The following is a 21,904-nucleotide window of genomic DNA, read 5'->3' as shown; positions in this document are numbered from 1 at the left end:
GAGCACAGACTTATCTACATTTGTATGTATGAATAATGAAAATTGTGGGAAGAAAATGTTTAAGTAGCCTTTTCTGGTGCTGGCCACTTTAACTGTTGAGTCAGCAATCAAAGGTTGCCATGGTGATGGTAATTGCTAAATGACCCCTCAGTTAGACAGCAAGGCAAAGCAATTTCCCTCTAGATAATTGAAAGTTTTATCTTATGAATGTTTATTTACTCGGTATATAAGTCCTCCGTTGCTGGAACAGGTCAGGATGTGCTGGCCTTCAGAGTCAAAGGCAAAGAGTCGACCTCGAGGAACCTGAACCTAAGCAAGAGTTCATTCACACATTTACAGATCAATAGGTTATTAAATTCATTTTACCTAATATTCTATCAGCAGGATATATTTTCCTGTTACCTTATCTATTATAACTGTGATGTCATCCCAGTTTCCTAATGATTTAGTAAAAGAGAAGTAAATGATCCAAATAAATAAAAGCTACGACAGTCTGTGAGGTATTGTTCTATGTTAACGCTACCTACCTGTTTGTATCCACTGTACCCTGACAGGATGAAGGGCCCGGTGGCATCCTGGGGTAAAACCTGCTCCGACTGCTTCACCCCACACCGATGGATGTTCCACTGGATGAACTGAAAATAAACAAATACATTTCTTAAATTATTGTAATAAAATATGATATAATATAATAAATACAATACAATATAATAATATTGTTCATTTTGGTTGGTGTTTACATCCCAACTAAGGTGTTACAACATTTGGCTGACCAGATTACTGACGGGAAACAAAAACACCCAGACTCCTTGCTCATTGTTCTTGGGGACTCAAGCAAATAAACTACCAAAATACAGACAACACAGTAAGTACACTGTGACATCTTAAATCAGTTTGTGTGTGCCAACCAGTGTTGAAGTACTTAAGATTGGTCTTGTAATCCAGTGGTTCTCAACTGGTGTCGCTGCAGGACCCACAATCACCCTTTAATGACAAGCCGCGACCCGAATGTTCAACTTCTCAAATGCATTTAATGAAAAGATGGTGCAGTTTGAACCTGAGCTGAAAATGTCCTCTGCAGTCGTAGTGTAGGGAGCTCTCTTGTGCAGAGAAAGTGTTCCCGTCAGTCCCCGTCCCACACATGTTTCATGTAAACGAGTAAAACTGCTTTGTTTGTTATGTCTGTAGATTCGCCCATTTGTAATGCAAAATGACCACTTGCCTAAATTCGAGCTGTGATCTGTTGTTTCATGTCATCCGACATGTCTTCAATTCGCCTACTTACAGTGTAGTGTCATTTGACAGAGGTATAGTTTTGCCCTCTTTTGTCCTCAATGTAAGAAAATCCATATCTCATGTAGTCGGTGTTGTACTTGCGTTTCTCTCAATTAGCACATGAAAAAAACTTTGTGGGTGTTCTTCTATACTGTGAAATGGCAGGTGTCTATTAGCATTAGAAGGCATTAACGCCAAATACTGTTAAGGAGTGTGAATAACTCCGCTGCATAAAAATCCCCTTCAAAATAAAAGCAAAGGATTTTTTTTTTTCCTCCAGGCAAAGACTCGCAACCCACTGAAGACGGGTCCCACCAGTTGAGAATCACTGTTGTAATCTACCGCATTTTTACTTATTTTAACTACAAGTTTGACAGGGCGATCCCTGGCTCCTACTATTCACATATAGAGGTGTCCTCGAGCGAGACACTGAAGTTGCTCACTGAGTGTTTCACAGCAGCTCACTACACTTAAATGCTTAGGATGGGTTAAATGCAGAGGTACAATTTCATGTATGTATGTACATGACAATTTTGTTACTATTACCATCCGTCACCCCTTCCTGCACCCGGTAGCTCCCATTAATTTCAATACATTTTTGTCTTCATTTGTTTGTCTTCATTACTGCAACACTTATGGCATGTCAATGCACTCATCAACATTGGAGAAGGAATCGTGGCGATAAGATTAATTTGTGGACGTTGAGATGATCACCGCCCACTGATGACCACCAAGTCAGACCTGTCAGACCAAACTCCACCGAAAGCAGAGTCGACTCCCCCCACAGTCAAGATTTAGGCCATATTATCTGCCCAGGGAATTGTTTTGTTGCTGCTGTTTACAGTCATCCTGATGCAAATTCCAAAAATGCACTACAGGATTGCACCACTGTTTTTGTTTTTTCAGTTTGACTTGAGTAGCAAACGGGCTATAGCCGCATTTGGTTGTGCAACCCTGTGCTGCATAATGACAATAAATTATCCTTGAATCTTTGAAAACCCAAATTTATTCCAGCACCCTTTGCAAAAATGTCACTATTGTCTTACACAGTAGTCAAATGTTTACCTTAGTTCAGCTTTGTTGTACCCGTTTTTAGCTGTATTTCGATTTCTGTGCATATGCATTAAGAGCAACAAAATACAGGAGTCAAATTCCTTTCATGTGTTCACACTTACTTGGCCATCAAAACTGATTCTACATAATACAAAACTGCTATTGTTTCTTTCCAAAACATCCAACGTGCTTCCACAAAATAAACACATACCTTGCCATCTTCTCCAATGCTGAAGACGGTGTTCTCATCGTAGCTGAACTCCACACTGTAAACTTCTCCATCGTGAGCTCTCCAGCTCATAGCGCTCTCATACCGCTGCATATCTAAAACAGAAATTTCAGAGGACTGTGTGATCCATATGTAAATGTTACAGGAAGTTTACACAAAGCAAATTATTGCAATTACACATCAATATACTGTACTGTACAATGTGCTGTTTAATGTACTTAAGATGGTTCAGTAAGATATAAAAATGGGCAGGACTGATTTAATATCTTTGGTAAGAAGAAGAGTCTGGTTTTGACTGCTAATCAGAAAAATACAAAGGTAGAAAGATGTCACTTTGAGCTCCTGATGCAATTTAGGTCATCTGTCATTATTTCTAAGATTTTACAGTGAAAGTGATCAGAAATAGACAACAGAGGAATCTACAATAAAAATAATCATTAGATGTGTCCCTAATAAACACTGACCAAACAGTCTGATGACTCCATCAGCAGCCCCAGTCACCAGCAGGTTTCCATTGTGGTTGAAGGCAGTGCAGTTAATGGCTACTGGTTCAGGTTCTAAAGAGAACTGGAGCTGAGAGTCAGACAGAACACTGATTATATTACATCCACAGGAATTGAATACACTAAATCTAATGCTAAACATGCTAATGCTAATTATCATAGGTCCTAATAACATTTGTGTACACATAAAGCTGTTAGTTTTACAATGTAATGTATATCATGTTGGTGTGAATAAACATTACATGCTAAACATTAGCATAGTTCCGCTGTACATAGAGGCTTTTTACATACTCAATGTTAGCATATAAACATAATGGTAAGGAAATATAAATTTTAACATGGCAGCTACGAGCTTTCATGTTAACATCCACTTGTAAATATTACAAAATATCCTCTGAAAACTATGATATTTCTTTCTTGGCGCATAATGATATAGAAATGTCTGAAAACACAAACAAACATGGATGCAACACATCAGCCAATGTTTGTTATTCAAAGAAAATTAGTTAGTCAAGTTTAGTTAGTTTTAACCCCCACATGACCAATTTGACAATCATCCTGACTTGAACGTTTCCCATCGCTATTGTAGGTGCCACAGGTGAATTTTTAATGTTGTATTGTGTGTTCAAACTGAACTTCTTTTGTGAAATGTAAACAGTATTAACTCTGCTCTAATCACCTCCAGTAACTGTAACCTGATATCCCCTGAACTCTGCCTGTGGACTCAACATTTAAAGTAACCATAGGTTACTGTGGCCAATGAGGTCATCTCATCAACAAAACTCCAGTTCCCTGACATCTGGTTGGCATGCTGTAAAGAAATGGCAGGCTGACAAAACACTCTTCCACCCAATTAATAATAATATTAAATAATATTTCCCACTGCTTTAATATGAAAAGACTGTAGTCGAAATAAAACTCAGAAGAGCCAAGATCATATGTCTACAAGATTAGATAAAAACGAGAGACCAGAAATGGCATGTAACAACGACACTAATGCTTAATTGGCGAACACAGATGGGCCTGAGCACACCAAAGCTAGCTTGCTATCTAATATACACACTGAGATTAAAGCGATATGCTCAGATGTAAAGAGTAAGCAGAGTTATTTTTGTTATACACTGAGACAAGACGAGATGAACCAGGCCATGGGGGATATCAGGGAAGACTTGAAAACCACAACAACACGAGTCGAGGAAGAAGAGCAGGGTGTTGCCGAAATACGCGAGTGCAACACCGAGTTTGAAGAGACGCTCCGACAAATGAAACAGGCACAGGAATCCATGCAAAAGAGACAGACTTCGAATCACAGTCTAGGCAAAATAATATCTGAATCCCGGAATTTGAGGAAGGAAATAACTAGGGGTGACCATGAATAATGGACTATTTGAGGATTAAGACCTAAGGAGCCTGATTCTTCTGCCAATCTCACCGTAGAACTGTTGCAGTGCCGAAAATATTTGGTAATGAATTAATTCATAATGCATAAATAACATGGCTATTTCATAATCAAAGAATAGGCCAACATGTATTATTCAGAGCACTGACATGAGAAGGTAGCACTATCAGCGCATTCGATTTATTTTGACTTTATGAACGATTCTCTAAAATCAGCTGGGGAAGCACATAGAAAGGGCTGTTTGTGGCGCATATAACAGCTGTTTGCATTTTGTGTCTCTCTTCCGTTGACTGCCCCTTTGCTTCCCTGTTGTTTCGCTTCTGTCTGTGGATTGCAACAATGGCGAAAATGGTAATAGGTACAAAACTTCTATTTGCAACCACGAAAAGCAAGCGTCATTAGGAAACTTAATCTGTTACACAACAAACGCATTAATCACACGTCATGTTGCTGTATATCATGTGTAGACCACAACAAGCAAATTTCATCATCATTTCAAATCAGATGATCTTTGTCACATGAGACTGATTCCTGTCAGTAGGTGCCGCAATGACAATAATTCAATATGGGTTGTAGATACCATCAGGTTTGGACTCGTATCAAGCAAGTGCAATTTGGGGCAGGTCGGAACAGGTAAATTCAACTTACAACAGCTTCCTACTCATGGCGAAAAATGTACATTTCCTACCTTGCCACAGGAATGCTGTTTCACGAAAACCAAAAAGTTCTACAGTTTAGCATAATTAATGTGTTGAGATTTTACTCGATTTACTTGTTGAATCCTCTATGAGGAGTTTCGAAAAGTTCCATACCTGGAAAGTGCCTAAAATGTTGTCTTGTCACATGACCTGACATCAATGGCAAGTATGTCTGAAATTATGAGAGCAATGTGTGTACCAAATTTAGCGAGTATCTTAGCAACTATGTCCCAACTAAGACCCTCAACCCATAAGGGGGCGCGCTATGGACACGCAAGAACCCAAGCACTAAATATTCTCCCAATGTTCACAGGTTCTTTTTCAAACTTCGTTTGGTGTTTCACTATGGGAATCGCTTCAGCGTGACCAACTATGGAAGCTCCAATGGCACCATGTCTGTCAGTGACAGACAGGTCGACTGTGGGAGGGCCCCGCCCCTACCTATTATCACAGCCGACTGCCTCCTCGCAAATCATTCTCGCTTTCTTCCCGTGAAGAAACTATAGCTCCCTCAGCTCATCTAGGCTAGCTTGGATTTCTGCTCTACAGTTCACAGACGACCCGTTAGGAATCCGTCGCCGAACGCAGTTCCGGGCTTTAGTCTGGAGTGTGCTGAGTAAGTACTTCGGAAGAAGTATAATTTAGACGTTACACAGAATATTAGAGCAGTGTCCACATCAAGGCGACCTGTTCTCCGACTACCCTGTATTCGTTTACCGGTGTTGTCGGTGACTGTGACATTATTTGCTCTGGCTAACGCATTACGGCGAGCCTACCAGTTTTCGGTTAGCATTAGCTTGTTAGCCGAGCTGAGTACCCGGAGTTCAGCTAACGTGTCACGGCGAGCGAACTCCTTCGGTATGCCATCAGGATAATGCATTTTGGCGCGCCTTGCGGAGAACGTCAGGTTCGGGGGTCTCGGGATCACCTCTCTGCTGTTTGCAGATGATGTGGTCCTGTTAGCCTCCTCGGATCATGACCTCCAGCATTCACTGGGGTGGTTTGCAGCCGAGTGTGAAGCGGCAGGGATGAGAGTTAGCACCTCCAAATCTGAGGCCATGGTTCTCTGCCGGAAACTGGTGGATTGCTCCCTCCAGGTGGGGATGGAGTGCCTACCTCAAGCGAAGGAGTTCAAGTATCTCGGGGTCTTGTTCACGAGTGAGGGTAAGATGGAGCGGCGGATCGGTGCGGCTGCAGCAGTAAAGCAGGCGCTGCACCGGACCGTCTTGGTGAAGAGGGAGCTGAGCCGGAAGGCAAAGCTCTCAATTTACCACTCGGTCTACGTTCCTACCCTCACCTATGGTCACGAACTCTGGGTCGTGACCGAAAGGACAAGGTCGCGGCTACAAGCGGCCAAAATGAGCTTCCTCCGTACGGTGGCCGGGAGAGATTACATCTCCCAGCTGGCCTGGGAACGCCTCGGGATCCCCCAGAATGAGCTGGAACATGTTGCCGGTGAGAGGGAGGTCTGGGTCAGCCTGCTTGGCCTGCTGCCACCGCGACCTGACCCCGGATAAGCGGAGGAAAATGGATGGATGGATGGATGGCTCCATGCCTTTTTGCTATTCTTTGCCATATCAGTTGTCTCCAGCAGGTTTTTCCACTTCAGCTGGTGGCGTTCTGAAATGGAGGTCATGAGTCTCTCACCTACTTCGGTGGTAGTTTCAGCAAAGGGGTCAGATTCATAGAGCTGTTGGTATCGCTCGTACAGTTCGGTACTTGTAGCGTCAAGGCCCGGGATGTATCGAGTGCGGCATCCTCTTGGGATGTTCTTGCGGGCTGCTTCATGCACAAGCTTAGTGAGTTTGTCATAGTTCCTGGAGTCTGCTGGGAGATGGGCTATCTTCCTTTCAAGATGTTCTTGGAAGCCAAGCCAGTTCGCTTTTCCAAAGTTGAATCTTCTTCGGAATGGAACTGTGGCTGGGGTTATTGCAGCATTGACTGTGATGCCAATGGGACGGTGTTGGGTCCTTGGCAGTGGCTCCAAGACCAGCTTTTTGCTTAATCTGACGATCTTGTGGCTGACAAACACGATATCAGGGTTGTAACCTGCTCTCCATCGTCCGCTGTTGAAGGACTTTGGTTGTTTTGCGTCGTGGATCAGATTAAGCTGGCAGTTTTCAGCCCACATTTCTACTGCATCTCCATCTGCATTGTTGTTGGCGTATGTTTGCACTGGAAAGGAGATTGAGAGTGGTGGTATCCAATAAGCAGGACCCGTGCCTGTCAGGAACCACCACAAAAGACACCCATCTGCCGCGAGCTCCTTCGAGCTGGGCGGACATGATGGATGCTGAATGCAGGGAAATACCTCCACTTTTCTAGGAGCTCCTCAATGTGGAGCCGGGCTGTGAGGAAGCAGACATGGATGAAGAGGAGGATGAATCCACATTTCCTCTCATTACATTACATTACAGTCATTTAGCAGACGACTTACAATTCAGATTCTATCACATTTCTACACCGTAGGCACAACTACGGGAGCAATTTTGGGGTTAAGTGTCTTGCTCAAGGACACATCGACATGCGACTAGCAGAGCCGGAGCCGGGGATTGAACCGCCGATCCTTCAGTGGCTTATCACCTCCACCCAAACTGGCGCTCCCTCTCCGCTTCCTCAAACATCTCTCTGCCAAGTAAAACAGATCGCCTCACCGCCTCCTTTTTCCAGAGAATGTATAAATATGCGGCACAGTCTGGCTAAATGCTATGACTCTGCTATCTGCATACCAGGCAGAAATCCTGGAGCAGATGGGCGGTCAGCTGGACACAGGGGCACCTAACCCGAACCTATGGGATGAGATATGTGTGGTTAACGATCTCATCCTACGCTCATCACGGGGTGCAGTGCAAGGCTGCGGTCGTGTAATGGGCCTGGCAGTCTCAGGTGAGAGAGCCTGTGGCTAAATCTCTCAGGCCTCAGTGATGCTCAGAAGGCAGAGGTTATGGATGCGGCATATGACCCAGCCAAAGGTCTGTTTGGTCGAGCTCTTGAAAAGATGAGAGAGACCAGCACCCTCAGGAAACAAGAAGGTGAAGCCTTGGACCTCTGCTTGCCCCGGAGACACATCCCTTGTGCTCCAGACACCGAGGGCTTGTTCTGCGGCTACAGCCACAGAAACGAGGGGGAGACAGGGAGGTGCCAGACTGTATAGACAGGCAGCTGGTCAGCAGACTAACCAGCAGCCACGTTCAGAAAACCCTAAACCATGGGACAAACCCTCCTTTGCTGCTCTTCCCACCCTGGGGAAGCGAAGAAGCGTACGACCTAACCAGCCTTTCTTCTCCCTCTCCTCCTCCGTCCAAGAAAAGGAAGGAGATGAAGGTGAAACAGAACCCCCGAGTTCATGTTTCAGGAGGGGAGGAGCATCAGAGCCTTAGACTATGCCTTCGCCTTCTCGGCTTAATGGCGTCAGTGACATCTGTGGTACAGTTGGGGTTCATGAAGATGAGAGATTTTCAGCACTGGCTCGCAGCGTTACGCCTGTGCCCACGCCGTCACCTCAGCCGCAGAGTGAAAATATCACCTCCGCCCGTGGGGGGACTCAACGCCTCTCACGTCAGGTGTTCCCCTGGGGGCGGTGTCATCCAGGGTAACCTTGACAACGGATGCCTCCCTAGCAGGGTGGGGAGCAACCATATTGGGCAGAACAGTGAATGGCACCTGGGACCCGAGGCGGGCTCATACTCACGTAAACCTCTTGGAGCTCTGGGCAGTGTTTTATGCACTGAAGCATTTTCAAACATTTCTCCAAGGACGCCATGACCTGGTGTAAACAGACAACACTACGGTGGTAGCGTACATCAACCGCCAAGGCGGCACTCACTCACTGCAGTTGCACAGGTTGGCTCGGAAGATTATTGTGTGGAGCAGCACCAGGCTCCTGTCCCTTTGAGCAACACATGTCCCGGGCGTTTTGAACAGAGGGGCGGTTCTTCTATCCCGGGGAAACCCACTGTACGGAGAGTGGACTCTCCACCCGCAGGTGGTGAATCAAGTTTGGCAGAAATATGGCCAGGCAGACGTAGATCTCTTCGCTTCGCAAGAAAACGCTCACTGTCCGCGTTTTTTCTCCCTGTCGGACGTGAATGCACCCTTGGGGGTGGATGCGCTGGCCCACTCCTGGCCAAACGTGCTGCTCTATGCATTCCCCCCTCTCAGCCTGATCTCCCGACTCTAACCAGAGTGAAAGAACAGGGTTTGTCACTAATCCTGATAGCCCCACGGTGGCCGTCCAAGCATTGGGTAGCAGAAATAATACAGCTTCTAGCGGACGAGCCGTGGCCCCTCCCCATATGCAGGGACCTTCTGTCCCAGGCGGGCGGGGAGATCTACCACCCTCACCCAGACCGCATAGCGCTCTGGAGCCCGTGAGAGGTGGAACTTGAACGTGGCAGGCCTGCCTGCACGGGTCATTGACACCATTCAGATGGCCAGGGCCGCATCCACTCGCTCTCTTTATAGTGGTAAATGGCGGGTCTTTGAGAAGTGGTGCCAGCTGAGGCACACCATTCCGTTTCAGTGTTCAGTGGTGGACCTGCTGTGTTTCTTGCAAGAATTAGTGGATAAGGGCCTTTTCTACTATTAAAGTTTATTTAGCGGCTATCTCAGCCCGAAATTTAGGCTTTGGGGAGAAGCCTGCGGGCAGCATCCTTTAGCATGTCGTTTCATGAAAGGTGCATGCCGTAAACTCCCCGTTTCCAGGCCACTGGTTCCTCTGTGGGATCTGTTGGTGGTGTTAGGGGCCCTCTCTCAACACCCATTTGAGCCTATGGAGACGGTGGGGATGAAGTTTATTTCACTTAAAACAGTGTTGCTCTTAGCTTTAACCACAGCAAAGCATGTGAGTGACTTACATGCCTTATCCACTTGCACTTCCTGCTTGCAGTTTGCTCCAGGGCGGGCTAAGGTCTGTATGGGGCCCAACCCGGCTTTTGTGCCCAAGGTGGCGGAGTTGGCCTACAGATGTCCCACGGTGGAGCTTTCAGCTTTTCACCCACCTCCATTCTCATCAGAGGAGGAACAAAGGCTTAACACGTTATGCCCGGTATGAGCACTACATGTGTATGTGAGTAGATTGGCAGGTTTCAGGAAAGGGCTGTTTGTGTCCTGGGCCACTCCCCACAAAGGCAAGCCACTGTCCTGCCAGAGGCTGTCCCACTGGATTGTAGAGGCTATATCTCTAGCCTATGGTTGTAGGGGTTTGCAGCCCCCACAAGGTTTGAGGGCTCATTCCACTAGGGGTATGGCCACTTCATCGGCCCTGTTCAAGGGTGTTTCAGTGAAGGATATTTGCGCTGCAGAGAGATGGGCGACGCTGCACACTTTTGTAAGGTTTTACAGGCTCGATGTCGCTGGGCCTTCCTTGGCACAGGCTGTGCTTGAGGCAAACCCGCCAGAGTCCCAATATTTGGCTTCGGGTAGTATCATGCAATCCGGGAGTGGGCTATATCTCCCATAGTGAAACACCGAACGAAGTTTGAAAAAGAACTTTGGGTCACTTAACGTAAACCCTGGTTCTTTGATAACAGAGTGAGGTGTTTCACCGTCGCAACCCTCCTTGCGGAAAAGAAATCGGTCTAAAATGATTTGCGAGGAGGCAGTCAGCTGTGATAATAGGTAGGGGCGGGGCCCTCCCACAGTCGACCTGTCTGTCACTGACAGACGTGGTGTCATTGGAGCTTCCATAGTTGGTCACGCCGAGGCGATTCCCATAGTGAAACACCTCAATCTGTTATCAAAGAACCAGGGTTTACGTTAAGTAACCCAAAGCTTTGATGTGTGTGGAACATTTCATACATATTCTAGTATAGTAGGGGCTTAAAAAATACAGTTGAATGCTAAAAGTCATTAGGGGGCGCTATAGAGCCGACATGTCACACTCAAGTGCATTTTCGTGACCATATTTCCTGCTTGGCACTGGAGATGACATCTTACACATACCGATGGCCTTCTGGAAAAAGTTTGCATGCTGCTGACATACTCACCAAGAACACTTGGAGTCAAGGTGAAAATTGTGGACTGAAGGCATCTGGGATAAACCCCCAATCTTCCCATTAGTGGACGATTTACTCTACCTCCTGAGCCAGAGCACATGCTCATTCACACACACAACGATGACAAAGGACACTTGGAGAGTCAAAGTGAAACGTCTAGGAGTCTGGTTGAGTATTCTTTAAACTGCTAATGCTGCTCTGATGCAGTAGCTTATTAGCTAAATAACTATTACTGAACTAGCTGGTAAATTACCTGTTGTTTCACAGTCTTGGTGTCCCAGAGCAGCAGGTGTCCAGACACCGGGATAGGAAGTCGATGTGCAGATTCTACACTTCCAGATCGACTGAGAGCTGCAGCTGAACAGACAAATGACGAACCGCTGGGACTGCAGGCTAACGACAAGATACTAAGAGACAGAGCAGGGACATATTATCAAAATTTGTACTTCAACAACAAACATTATTCATTGCTACATGACAAAATGCAAAACTCAAGCATGTGGTTTTTAAGTCTCTGGTTTATTTTAGTCTATTTTGTCAAGTAAAAGTTCCAGTCTATAACTCCTTCAAAACTGCATTATTAGATGGAATCAGAATCAGAAATACGTTATTGCCATGACACTGGGTACAGACATTCATGTACCTCATAGGATAAATAGTAATGACTTTGGTAACCCCTTTATGTTCACGAGGTGGAACCAAAGTTAGAACCATTTTGAATATTCTCCAAATTTTGGTTTATGACCCCAAAAACCTGCTGAACTATGCCATTTCAACCAGGCTAAACTCTACTTTGATAAAATTAGGAAATACTAGCATGCTAAATTAAGATAGTGAATATGGTAAATTTTACACCCACTAAACAAGGCCTTGGACTCTGTAGAGACCCCTCGGGCCCACTAAATGATGCCAAAAATATAATATAATTCGGCCTTCAATATTTTTTTTTATGTAATTATTTTTGTAGTTGTTTTTTACCAATTTAAACTACCACTTCACATACAATTGAAATAAAAACACAAATCTATTAAAAATGTATTTAGTTTCATGCAAAATAATGGCAAAGGTGCACATGACCGGTTAGTTTTTGATGAGAAGAGAGTAATTTTCACAGGCCTTAATTTTTTGTTTGGCTGCAAACAACAAAGATGTCTCTTTTCAAACTGAAAAGTAAAGTGGATGTTGAATACAGGACAGTTTCAAGAAAGATGGACATTGCAGTATTTTTTGTGGAGTTTAATGGAAATGCCATCCGCCTGATATGCAATGAAAAAGTCACCGTTTCAAAGGAATATAATCCCAAGTGTCATTACCCGCCTAAACATGGAGAACATGGAAAAAATGAGCCACTCAGCTACAGAGAGGAGTAACATCTTAGCAAAGTATATTGCATAAGGCCTTTTTTTGCATTTGAAGCAAGTTATGTTGTGAGTGGGATACGCCAAACCAGGAAAGCCATTTACAGAAGGGCAGTTTCTGAAGGATTAAATGTTGCATGTCGGCGATATTCTGTTCAGCAATAGGGTTAATGACCAATTCAAATTGACAGAAGAGTTACTGAGTTTGTGTCAAATGCACGGCCTTACCACAGCCACGGATATACTGTATTTCAGGAGCTGTGCTGCATGTATGAGCGCGCTGGTTTACCATCGAACAGACATGCAGCAAATGCTTGAAATATGAACATGTCTTTTCTGTTATCCATGTTTGTATCAATTACATCAGTTCTAGGAATTTTCAACAGCACCGCTAACCCAGGGCCTAACATATGGTGCTGTACTTCACTTGCTCACCAGGAGATTTTTAAAAAATAAGAACAGAGGTGAAGAAATTAATGGAATGTTCCTGAACTTGATGATCCAAGATGGGTTACCTTGCATTCATAGTAGGCATAAAACAGTAGCTGAGCATCCTAAACCTGAAGCTCCAGGGCCCTGGTCAGCTTATCACAGCAGCTTATAAAAATGTGAAAGCATTCACCACAAAATTGAAATTGAGGAAAAATACAGCTGTTTGCAGAGCCCTTCTCAGCTGATGTGGAGTGTCCCAAGTATGTTGCAAATGGAATTTATTGACTTGCAGTGCAATAGTGAGCTAAAAGCTAAATTCAGAGAGGCACAAGAAAAAGACATGACTGGACAATTTATAAGTGGATTGCCTCCATCCTTCTCTGAGCTGTCCTAAGCATTCACTCGGGTAATGTGCCTTTTTGGAAGCACATATCTATGTGAGAAACGTTTCTCGACTATGAACTTTAACAAATTTCCGGTTCAGGTCCAGGATTAGTGATGCCCATCTTGAAGCTGTACTTAGGGTTTCAACTGTGACCTCGATCAGGGCAAATTAGTCTCAGTTGTGTGAGCAGAAGCACTGCCAGGTGTCTGGGAAGAAAACAAATAAAGTACAAATGTATTCAGGGAATCCATTTGTTATTTCAGTGCAAGATTTCAATAAGATATTTCAAATAAAGTAAGGGAAAAATTCACTGTTAAAAACTAGTATGAATGTATACAACCTGCGGTTTGCATTTATTCTGTTAAGTATAATGAAAATATATTGGTCGGAAATATTGTGCTTTCTTGTAGTACTTGAACGTTGAAGTGGCCCTGCTATGAGATGACAATATCAGCAGTGGCCCCAAGCCAATTTGAGTTTGAGAAAAGATTTTTTTTGTACATTTCAAAATAAAATGCATCAATTTGGTGCACTTTGAGAGAAAAACTGATGCTAGATCTATGAAGAACATTGTGCTCTTGTAAACAATGTTGTGCCTTGTAAAGGATTTTGTGCTCTGGTAAACTACTTTTTATCATAAACACATTGGTTGTATGGATATAAATGGTGATGACAGGGCAAAAAAGTAACACCCACAAAGCATGGTAAAGAGACCTGGTCCATGTTATAAGACAGGTCTGGTGGGTTGCCGACGTTGCCACAGACCCCTCACTGAGGACAATCGGCTCCGGTTGAAAGACTCCAAGGGAATTCTCACATGTTATTACAATAGCGGCGTATATTCCTACAAGCAGACAACAGACACAACACCCTCTTGTGTCTTTAATCATGCTTCTCCCTTCTACACTCTGCACACACTCACTCATTATACATGCCACCCCAGAGACGAAAGTTTGGATTTTTTTCATGCCAACACCAAGGAAGCATACAACCCATCACCTCTCTCTCCCCTTGGGAGATCAGATCATAACCTAGGGAAGATATTGATAGTCTCACACACTGTATAACCGACTGTATCAACTCCTGACATAAAGATTCTCTTCAAGGAAAAAAAGAGGGTATTTATGTCAGAAAATAAGTAATAGCTAAAGAATGTGCATAGAGAGCTGAGGAGCAGGATCACAGATGGGAAAAACTGCTACAGGTGGAGGAGTATTTGCAGCAGAGCAACATAAACTGAGTCTTGAGGGGCCTCAAAACCACCTTTGGCTATGAGGAACCCAAATCTAAGCCTCTAGGAAACCGCAAGTGGGTGAATGATTTGAACCTCTGTATCCCCTGTATATTGTCCCATCTCCACCTCCTACATTCAGCTCACATCCACTGTATTTCCTGTCCGGTGCCCCCACTCCCAACCTCTATCACGCAGCTGCAGGTCCGGATGGCATCAAGGCTCAAGGTTTTTTAAGTCCTGTGCAGGACTTGCAAAACCTTGAACACTTAACCTGAGCCTGAAGTTGTGGACAGCGCCACAGCTGTAGAAAACTTCCAGCATGGTACCAGTGCCAAAGACCCCGCACGCAAAGGACCTCAACAGACATAGGCAAATCTAGATCTTGGACGACCTCACCAACCAACCACAGTATGTGAGGATACAAGACAATGTACAGGTGCAAACACTCTCAAAATGTCTGCATAGGCTCCAACAGCGGCTACATTTCCTTCGTAGGCTGAGGGTCTTGGTGTCAACCAGAAAGTGTTGCTCCTCTTCTACCACGCCGTTGTTGAGAGCATCCTGCGGTTTGGCATCTCAGTGTACAGCTGAAAGCCCAGATTACCCGACTAACACAAAGAGCCATGAAAATCATGGGAGTCTGACAGCATCCCACACTCCAGGCTGCCTTTGATGAAACTATAATCAGACAGGCCCAGAAGATTATTTCAGACCCCACCCATGTCCTCCACTCTGAATACCAGCTTCTTCCCTCAGGCAGATGCTTCAGAGTCGCCCAGTGCAGGCTCAACCACTTTAAGAACTCCTTAGTCCCCCTGTCCATCAAAGCCCTAAATGGCAAGCTAGCCAGAGCCTAACCCCTGTAACGCTGATTTTTATCTTAACATGTACTTTCTATGATGATTCTATGTTGATGAGGCTGCTCTACTACCACTGTACATATTATGTACACTATTACGATGACTACAGGTGTGTTGTACAATGGGCAGTGTGCAATTTATTTGTTGGCTGTACATGTACTGTAGGTACTGGGTGTGCAAGCATGTGGAGTGGCGATAGTCTGTGTATGTACTGTATGTATTCACTATGTTATTTTTGTATTTTTTAACAGCAGATACTGTATGTGTCCAAGGCAAATTTCCTTCGGGACAATAAAGTCTATCTTACCTTATCTTATAACTACCTGGATGTTCACCTGAATAATACACAGGACTGGACAGATAACACAAAAGCACTTTACAAAAAGGGACAACACCGACTCTATATGCTGGGGAGTCTCAGTGCAGTGAGAACTCCTGAGGACCTTTTTCAATTCTGTAGTGGCATCAGTCATCTTCAGGGAGTAGTCTGCTGGGGCAGCAGCATCTTGACTGCTGACAGGAAGAGACTAAACAGACTAGTTATGAAGGCCAGCTTGGTCCTGGGATGCCCCCTCTATCTAGTGGAAGTGATAAGTAAATGGTAAACAGACTTGTACGCCTTTCTAGTCCTCCGACCACTCAAAGTGCTTTAACACTAGATGTCATCCAACCATTCATACCCATTCACACACCTACGGGAGCAATTTGGGGTTGAGTGCCCAAGGACGCATGAACTAGCGGAGCCGGGGATCAAACCGCCGACCCTCTGATTGAAGGTCAACCCGCTCTACTATTGATCCACAGTCGCAAAGGAGATGAGGGCGAAGTCATGATCCCTCATGGAGAACATGTCCCACCCCATGCAGAACAATCTGAAAGCACCGGGCAGGTCCTTCAGTGAAAAGCTGCTTCACTCGCGGTGTGTGAAAGAGAGATACCACAGGTCCTTTGGATATTCTCTGAGATTAAAGTGAAAAAACACACAAATTTGTGAGATTAGGAAGTACATTTAGTAGTAGAAGTAAAAGACAAGTACATTTACGAGAAGAAAATTAGCATATTCTCTAAGAGTGGCAAATATATGAGAAAGGGAAGCAGCCGGGACGAGTGACCTTCTACATCAAGGTGTTCACAGATGCGTGCCTGACAGGCAGGGATTTTGGTCCTGGAGCACTTCTGTGCCCTGATACAGGGGAGGCACATGATGGTGAGGATCGGCAATCCCACAACAGTGGCCTATATCAACAGGCAGTGCAGAGCACGGTCCACTGGCCTGTTGAAGACTACAGAGGTGCTGACCTCATGTTAAGAGGTGGACCCCTACCAGACAAGAAGTGAAGCAGAATTGGAAATTGTTTGAGAAAGATTAGGTGGATTGGTTCGCCAACCTACGCATCACCCACTGCCTGCTTTGGCTCTCCCCAGGCAGTGGGAATATCCACCCCTGAAGGAAGACGCATTTGCCCACGTGCCATGGTCAAGAACAGCTCCATGACGCATTTATGCCGCTCCACCTCATCCATCTCCTGCTGGGTGAGGCAGGACCAGTTGGTCATTCTGGTAGCTCCAGGTGACCGCTTGGCGCTGTGGAATGCAAAGGTGATTCAGATGATGGTACTGTCTCAAGAGGTTGGGGCAATAGGCCCCTATACGCTGCCCACTCTGGGATGTCCTCTCCAGGCTTGGCTCCTGAAAGAGACATTCTGAAGACTGCTAGTCTGCCTGGACAGGTTGTGCAGCTAGAGCGGGGTCAACAAGGCAAAGTGGTAAGAATTACACCGCTGGTGCAAGGAAAAGAGGCTAGATCCCCTGTCATGTGCAGTTGGGGTCTATTCTCTCCTTTTTGCAGTGTTTGGTGGATAGGGGCTCTCTCATGTCACTTAAGCTTTCGCAAAGCGGTTCTTGCAGGGTGTCAGAAAGCTGAGCTCAGCTCAGAGAGTATGTGAACTAACCAACCTGCCAATGCACACCCGTTGCTTGTTGCTCCGTGGTGACTGTAGCAACCCTTTGACCAAATCCCTCCCTCTCTTGTTCCCAAGACCTTAAGGAGTTATTTAAGGTCATTAAAACACTGAGCAGCTGTTCATGTGCTTCAGGGATGGTGAAGCCCTGTCCAAGAAACGCCTGGCAGGATGGCTTTGTGAGTGCATTTCCAAAGGCAGAGAATTTAGGTCCCCTCTCTTGCACTTGTTCCCTGCCAGATTGTCTTGTGTGTTATTGCCAAGTTCTCCAGCGTACCTTTATATTGTTCATGATCTGCCTGTTCCGACCCTGTCTGCCTGTTTTTCGACCTTGGATTTTTGCCTGCCCCTTATTGGATTTGTTCGCCTGTTTGACTGACCTCCCGGTTTTGACCCTGCCTGAACTCTAGTAAAAGAACTGAACTTGTATCTTTCGCCGATCCAACGATCCTCGGGGGTTTCCGTCGGAACGGGTCTCTGACGGTCCGGCCGACTCTCCTGAGCCTATGCAGCTGGGGCGGACCCGGCTCTCCACAGCAGAACGACAGCGCCGCCTGCAGGAGGATCGATGCTTTTACTGCGGCCAGAGTGGCCATTTTGCAACCTCTTGTCCAGTAAAAGAGATGGCTCACCAGTCATCCGGAGAGCGCTGGTGAGTCGAAATGTGAACTTAAAAATGCCCTCTCGCCCTTTGATTCATGCTCAACTGTTTTGGTCAGGGAACAATCGCACTGTCTCAGTCCTCATTGACTCTGGTGCAGATGCTAACCTTATGGACAGAACGCTGGCCTCCCAGCTGGGGATTGAGCAGGTGGCCCTGGGAAAACCCATCCACGCCACAGCTTTAAATGGTCATCTCCTCTGCAGGGTTACCCATCAATCCACTCCTCTGCCAATGACAATGTCAGGTAATCACAATGAAATGCTCACCTTCCATCTCATCCATGCACCACAGCAACCAGTCATTTTGGGCTATCCGTGGCTTAGGAGACACAATCCACACATTGACTGGGCGTCAGGAACTGTATTACAGTGGAGTGTTCATTGTCATGCTGTCTGTTTAAAATCTGCCTCATCGTCTGTTCCTAGTCTGCCCGTCTCTTCTGAGTTCCCAGATCTCTCCGGGTTCCAAAGGAGTATCTTGACCTTAAGGAGGTTTTTCTCAAAGCCCAGGCCACCTCGTTGCCGCCTCATCGCCCGTATGACTGTGCCATTGACCTCCTCCCGGGTACATCTCCTCCCAGAGGTAGACTTTTTTCCCTATCTGCTCCTGAGACGAAGACTATGGAGAGCTCTATTAATGACTCATTGGCTACAGGAATCATTCGGCCATCTTCATCTCCAGCGGGAGCGGGTTTTTTCTTTGTCGGAAAGAAGGACAAATCCCTGCGCCCTTGCATTGACTACAGAGGACTCAATAACATTACTGTAAAAAATAGGTACCCTCTCCACTTATTGCCTCTGCTTTTGAGCTGCTACAAGGTGCTACCATTTTTTCCAAACTCGATCTCCGCAATGCTGACCATTTGGTGAGAATCCGAGAGGGGGACGAGTGGAAGACTGCCTTTAATACTCCTAGTGGACATTATGAGTATTTAGTTATGCCATTTGGTCTCACCAATGCCCCTGCAGTCTTCCAGGGGTTGGTCAATGATGTTCTCCGGGATATGCTCAATGTTTCTGTTTTTGTGTATTTGGATGACATTCTTATCTTCTCGAAGTATCAACAGGAACATGTGGTCCATGTACGCCAAGTCCTCCAAAGGCTTTTGGAGAATCAGCTCTTCGTAAAGGCGGAGAAGTGCGAGTTCCACACCACAGAGGTATCGTTCTGGGGTTTTGTCCTCAATGCTGGTAATATCCAGATGGACTCTGCCAAGACCAAAGCAGTTGCTGACTGGCCCTTCCCGTCCACATGCAAGGAACTTCAACGCTTTTTGGGCTTTGCAAACTTCTATCGGCGGTTCATCCGTAACTACAGTTCGGTGGCTGCTCCCTTGACCGATCTCACCTCCCCGCATGTGCCCTTCCGGTGGTCCTCTGCGGCAGCAGGGGCCTTTGGCGAGTTAAAATCCCGTTTTACCTCTGCTCCCATCCTCATATTCCCAGATCCTGCCCGGCAGTTTATTGTGGAGGTGGACGCCTCGGACACTGGTGTAGGAGCAGTCCTACATCGGCTGAGGACCAAAAGGTTCACCCATGTGCCTTCTTCTCCCGGAAGCTGTCCCCCGCGGAGAGGAATTATGACATTGGGAACCGGGAGCTGTTGACGGTCAAACTGGCATTGGAGGAGTGGAGACACTGGTTAGAGGGGGCGGAGCAGCCGTTTGTGGTCTGGACAGACCACAAAAATCTAGAATACATCCGTTCGGCCAAGCGACTGAACTCTCGTCAAGCTCGGTGGGCTCTTTTTTTTAACCGTTTTGAGTTTTCACTCTCATACAGACCATGTTCAAAGAATGTCAAGCCCGTCGCCTTGTCCCGTCAGTTCCAGTGAGAGAGCTCTCCTTCCCATCCTGAAAGTATCCTCCACCCTGAGTGCGTTATTGGTGTGGTAACCTGGGAGGTGGAGGACAAGGTAAAGCGCTCCCATGCCGAACACCCTGCCCCCAGTGCTTGTCGTGATAACTGGTTGTTTGTTCCTGTCAATCTCCGTCCTCAGGTCCTCCAGTGGGGCCACTCTTCCCGCCTAGCTTGCCATCCTGGGATCAGACGCACACTAGCACTGCTCAGACAGCGTTTCTGGTAGTCTTCCATGGAGGACGACACCAAGGGGTTCATTGGTGCTTGCCAGGTTTGTTCTCAGCATAAGAGCACTCGCCAACCTCCCTCTGGGCTTCTTCATCCTCTGCCAGTTCCTAGTCGTCCCTGGTCTCACATCGCTTTGGACTTTGTAACCGGCCTACCCCCTTCTGATGGTAACACAGTTATTCTCACAATCATTGATCGATTTTCCAAGTCTGCTCTGCTCATTCCACTACCCAAGTTACCTACTGCCAAAGAGACTGCTAAAATATTACTGCAAAATGTTTTCCGGCTTCATGGTTTGCCCATTGACGTGGTCTCCGACCGGGGACCAAAATTCACCTCTCGCTTCTGGTCAGAGTTTTGCAGGCTGCTGGGAGCCACGGTCAGTCTTTCGTCAGGGTTCCATCCACAGTCTAATGGGCAGGCTGAGCGGATGAATCAGGAGATGGAGACAGCCTTACGCTGTCTCTCCTCCCGCAACCCCTCCTCCTGGTTTGAGCAGCTCTTGTGGGTCGAGTATGCCCACAACACCCTTCCCAGTTCAGCCACCGGGTTGTCACCGTTCCAGTGTGCCCGTGGATATCAGCCACCACTCTTCCCGGAGCAGGAACAAGAGGCCAGTGTCCCCTCAGTCCAGGCATTCATCCAGCGGTGCCGACGCACTTGGAAGCAGGCCCGCTCCACACTCTTGCGCTCGTCCGACCGCTACCAAAGGTCTGCCAACAGACGCCGTGTTCCTGCACCCCGTTATGCCCCGGGACAACGTGTCTGGCTGTCTACGCAGGACCTTCCCCTCAGAGTGGAATCCAAGAAATTGGCTCCTCGCGTCGTGGGCCCTTTCCCCGTTTCTCAGATCATCAATCCTGCTGCTGTCCGTCTTTGTCTGCCATCATCCATGAGAATTCATCCCACCTTTCATGTCTCCAGGATTAAACCCGTCAAGGAGAGCCCCCTTCAGCCCCCCCCGCCCCCCCAGCTCATCGATGGGGCACCTGCCTACACGGTCCGTTGCCTTCTCAAGTCTCGGCGATGGGGTAGAGGCTTGCAATACCTAGTGGACTGGGAGGGTTATGGTCCTGAAGAGTGTGAATGGGTTCCCCGCTCGCAGAATATTTGATCCCTCCCTGATCACGGACATCCATCAGGCCCATCCGGACCAACCCAGTGGGACGTCAAGAGCCGTCCCTAGAGGGGGAGGTTGTGTCACGAATTCCCCTTCATATTAGTTTGTTTTCATCCTGTCTGCTTGTTTTATTAACTTTCGTGTCATTTCAGATCCTACCATTCACACCCGATCATCTCTCATTCCCCTCACCTGGTCCAGAGTGTTCTTGACTTCGGTAGATGTTATGAAGGGGTTTTTCGTCACCAAGGTACACCAATTTTTTTAACCTAATAATGGCCTCCTTCACTTGCATTGACACCTTTTTGTGTCCGCATGCTGAGAGTTCCAAGGACCAGCTACCAACTGCAAATATAACATTTTGAATCCTATTGTCGGCATCATTTGTCATGAAATAGTGACAGAATAGGCCACACCTGGCCATGAAACCGTTTGTCAGACAATTCTCCAATTACTTTTGAGCCTCTGAAAATGTGGATGGCTGTGTAAAAACAGTCATTGTGATTTTTTTGTTTTATCCATTGAATTAAAGCTTAAAGTCTACACTTCAACCACATATTGACTGATTAGTTTCAAATCCATTGGAGTTGTGTAAATAAGCAAAATTAAAAAGATTGTGTCATAGTCCAAATACGTATGGCCCTGACTGT

At 46.2% G+C, this 21,904-nt stretch overlaps 1 protein-coding gene across 1 annotated transcript in view; it reads right to left on the bottom strand.

Moving 5' to 3' along the window:
- The window catches only part of wdr91 (WD repeat domain 91), a 48,019-nt gene that overhangs the window by 3,109 nt on the left and 23,006 nt on the right, over nucleotides 1-21,904 (bottom strand). The window contains exons 13-17 of the mRNA XM_031875729.1: nucleotides 11,407-11,560; nucleotides 3,022-3,130; nucleotides 2,540-2,652; nucleotides 528-635; nucleotides 220-309 (exon numbers count right to left, since the gene is read on the bottom strand). Coding sequence (XP_031731589.1) covers nucleotides 220-309; nucleotides 528-635; nucleotides 2,540-2,652; nucleotides 3,022-3,130; nucleotides 11,407-11,560 — 574 coding nt within the window. The remainder of the gene's footprint in view (nucleotides 1-219; nucleotides 310-527; nucleotides 636-2,539; nucleotides 2,653-3,021; nucleotides 3,131-11,406; nucleotides 11,561-21,904) is intronic.

Source organism: Anarrhichthys ocellatus, unplaced genomic scaffold, assembly GCF_004355925.1.
Source record: "Anarrhichthys ocellatus isolate YVR2014 unplaced genomic scaffold, GSC_Weel_1.0 scaffold95, whole genome shotgun sequence".
NCBI classification, from domain to species: domain Eukaryota; kingdom Metazoa; phylum Chordata; class Actinopteri; order Perciformes; family Anarhichadidae; genus Anarrhichthys; species Anarrhichthys ocellatus.
This window is presented reverse-complemented; position numbering and strand designations above follow the sequence as displayed.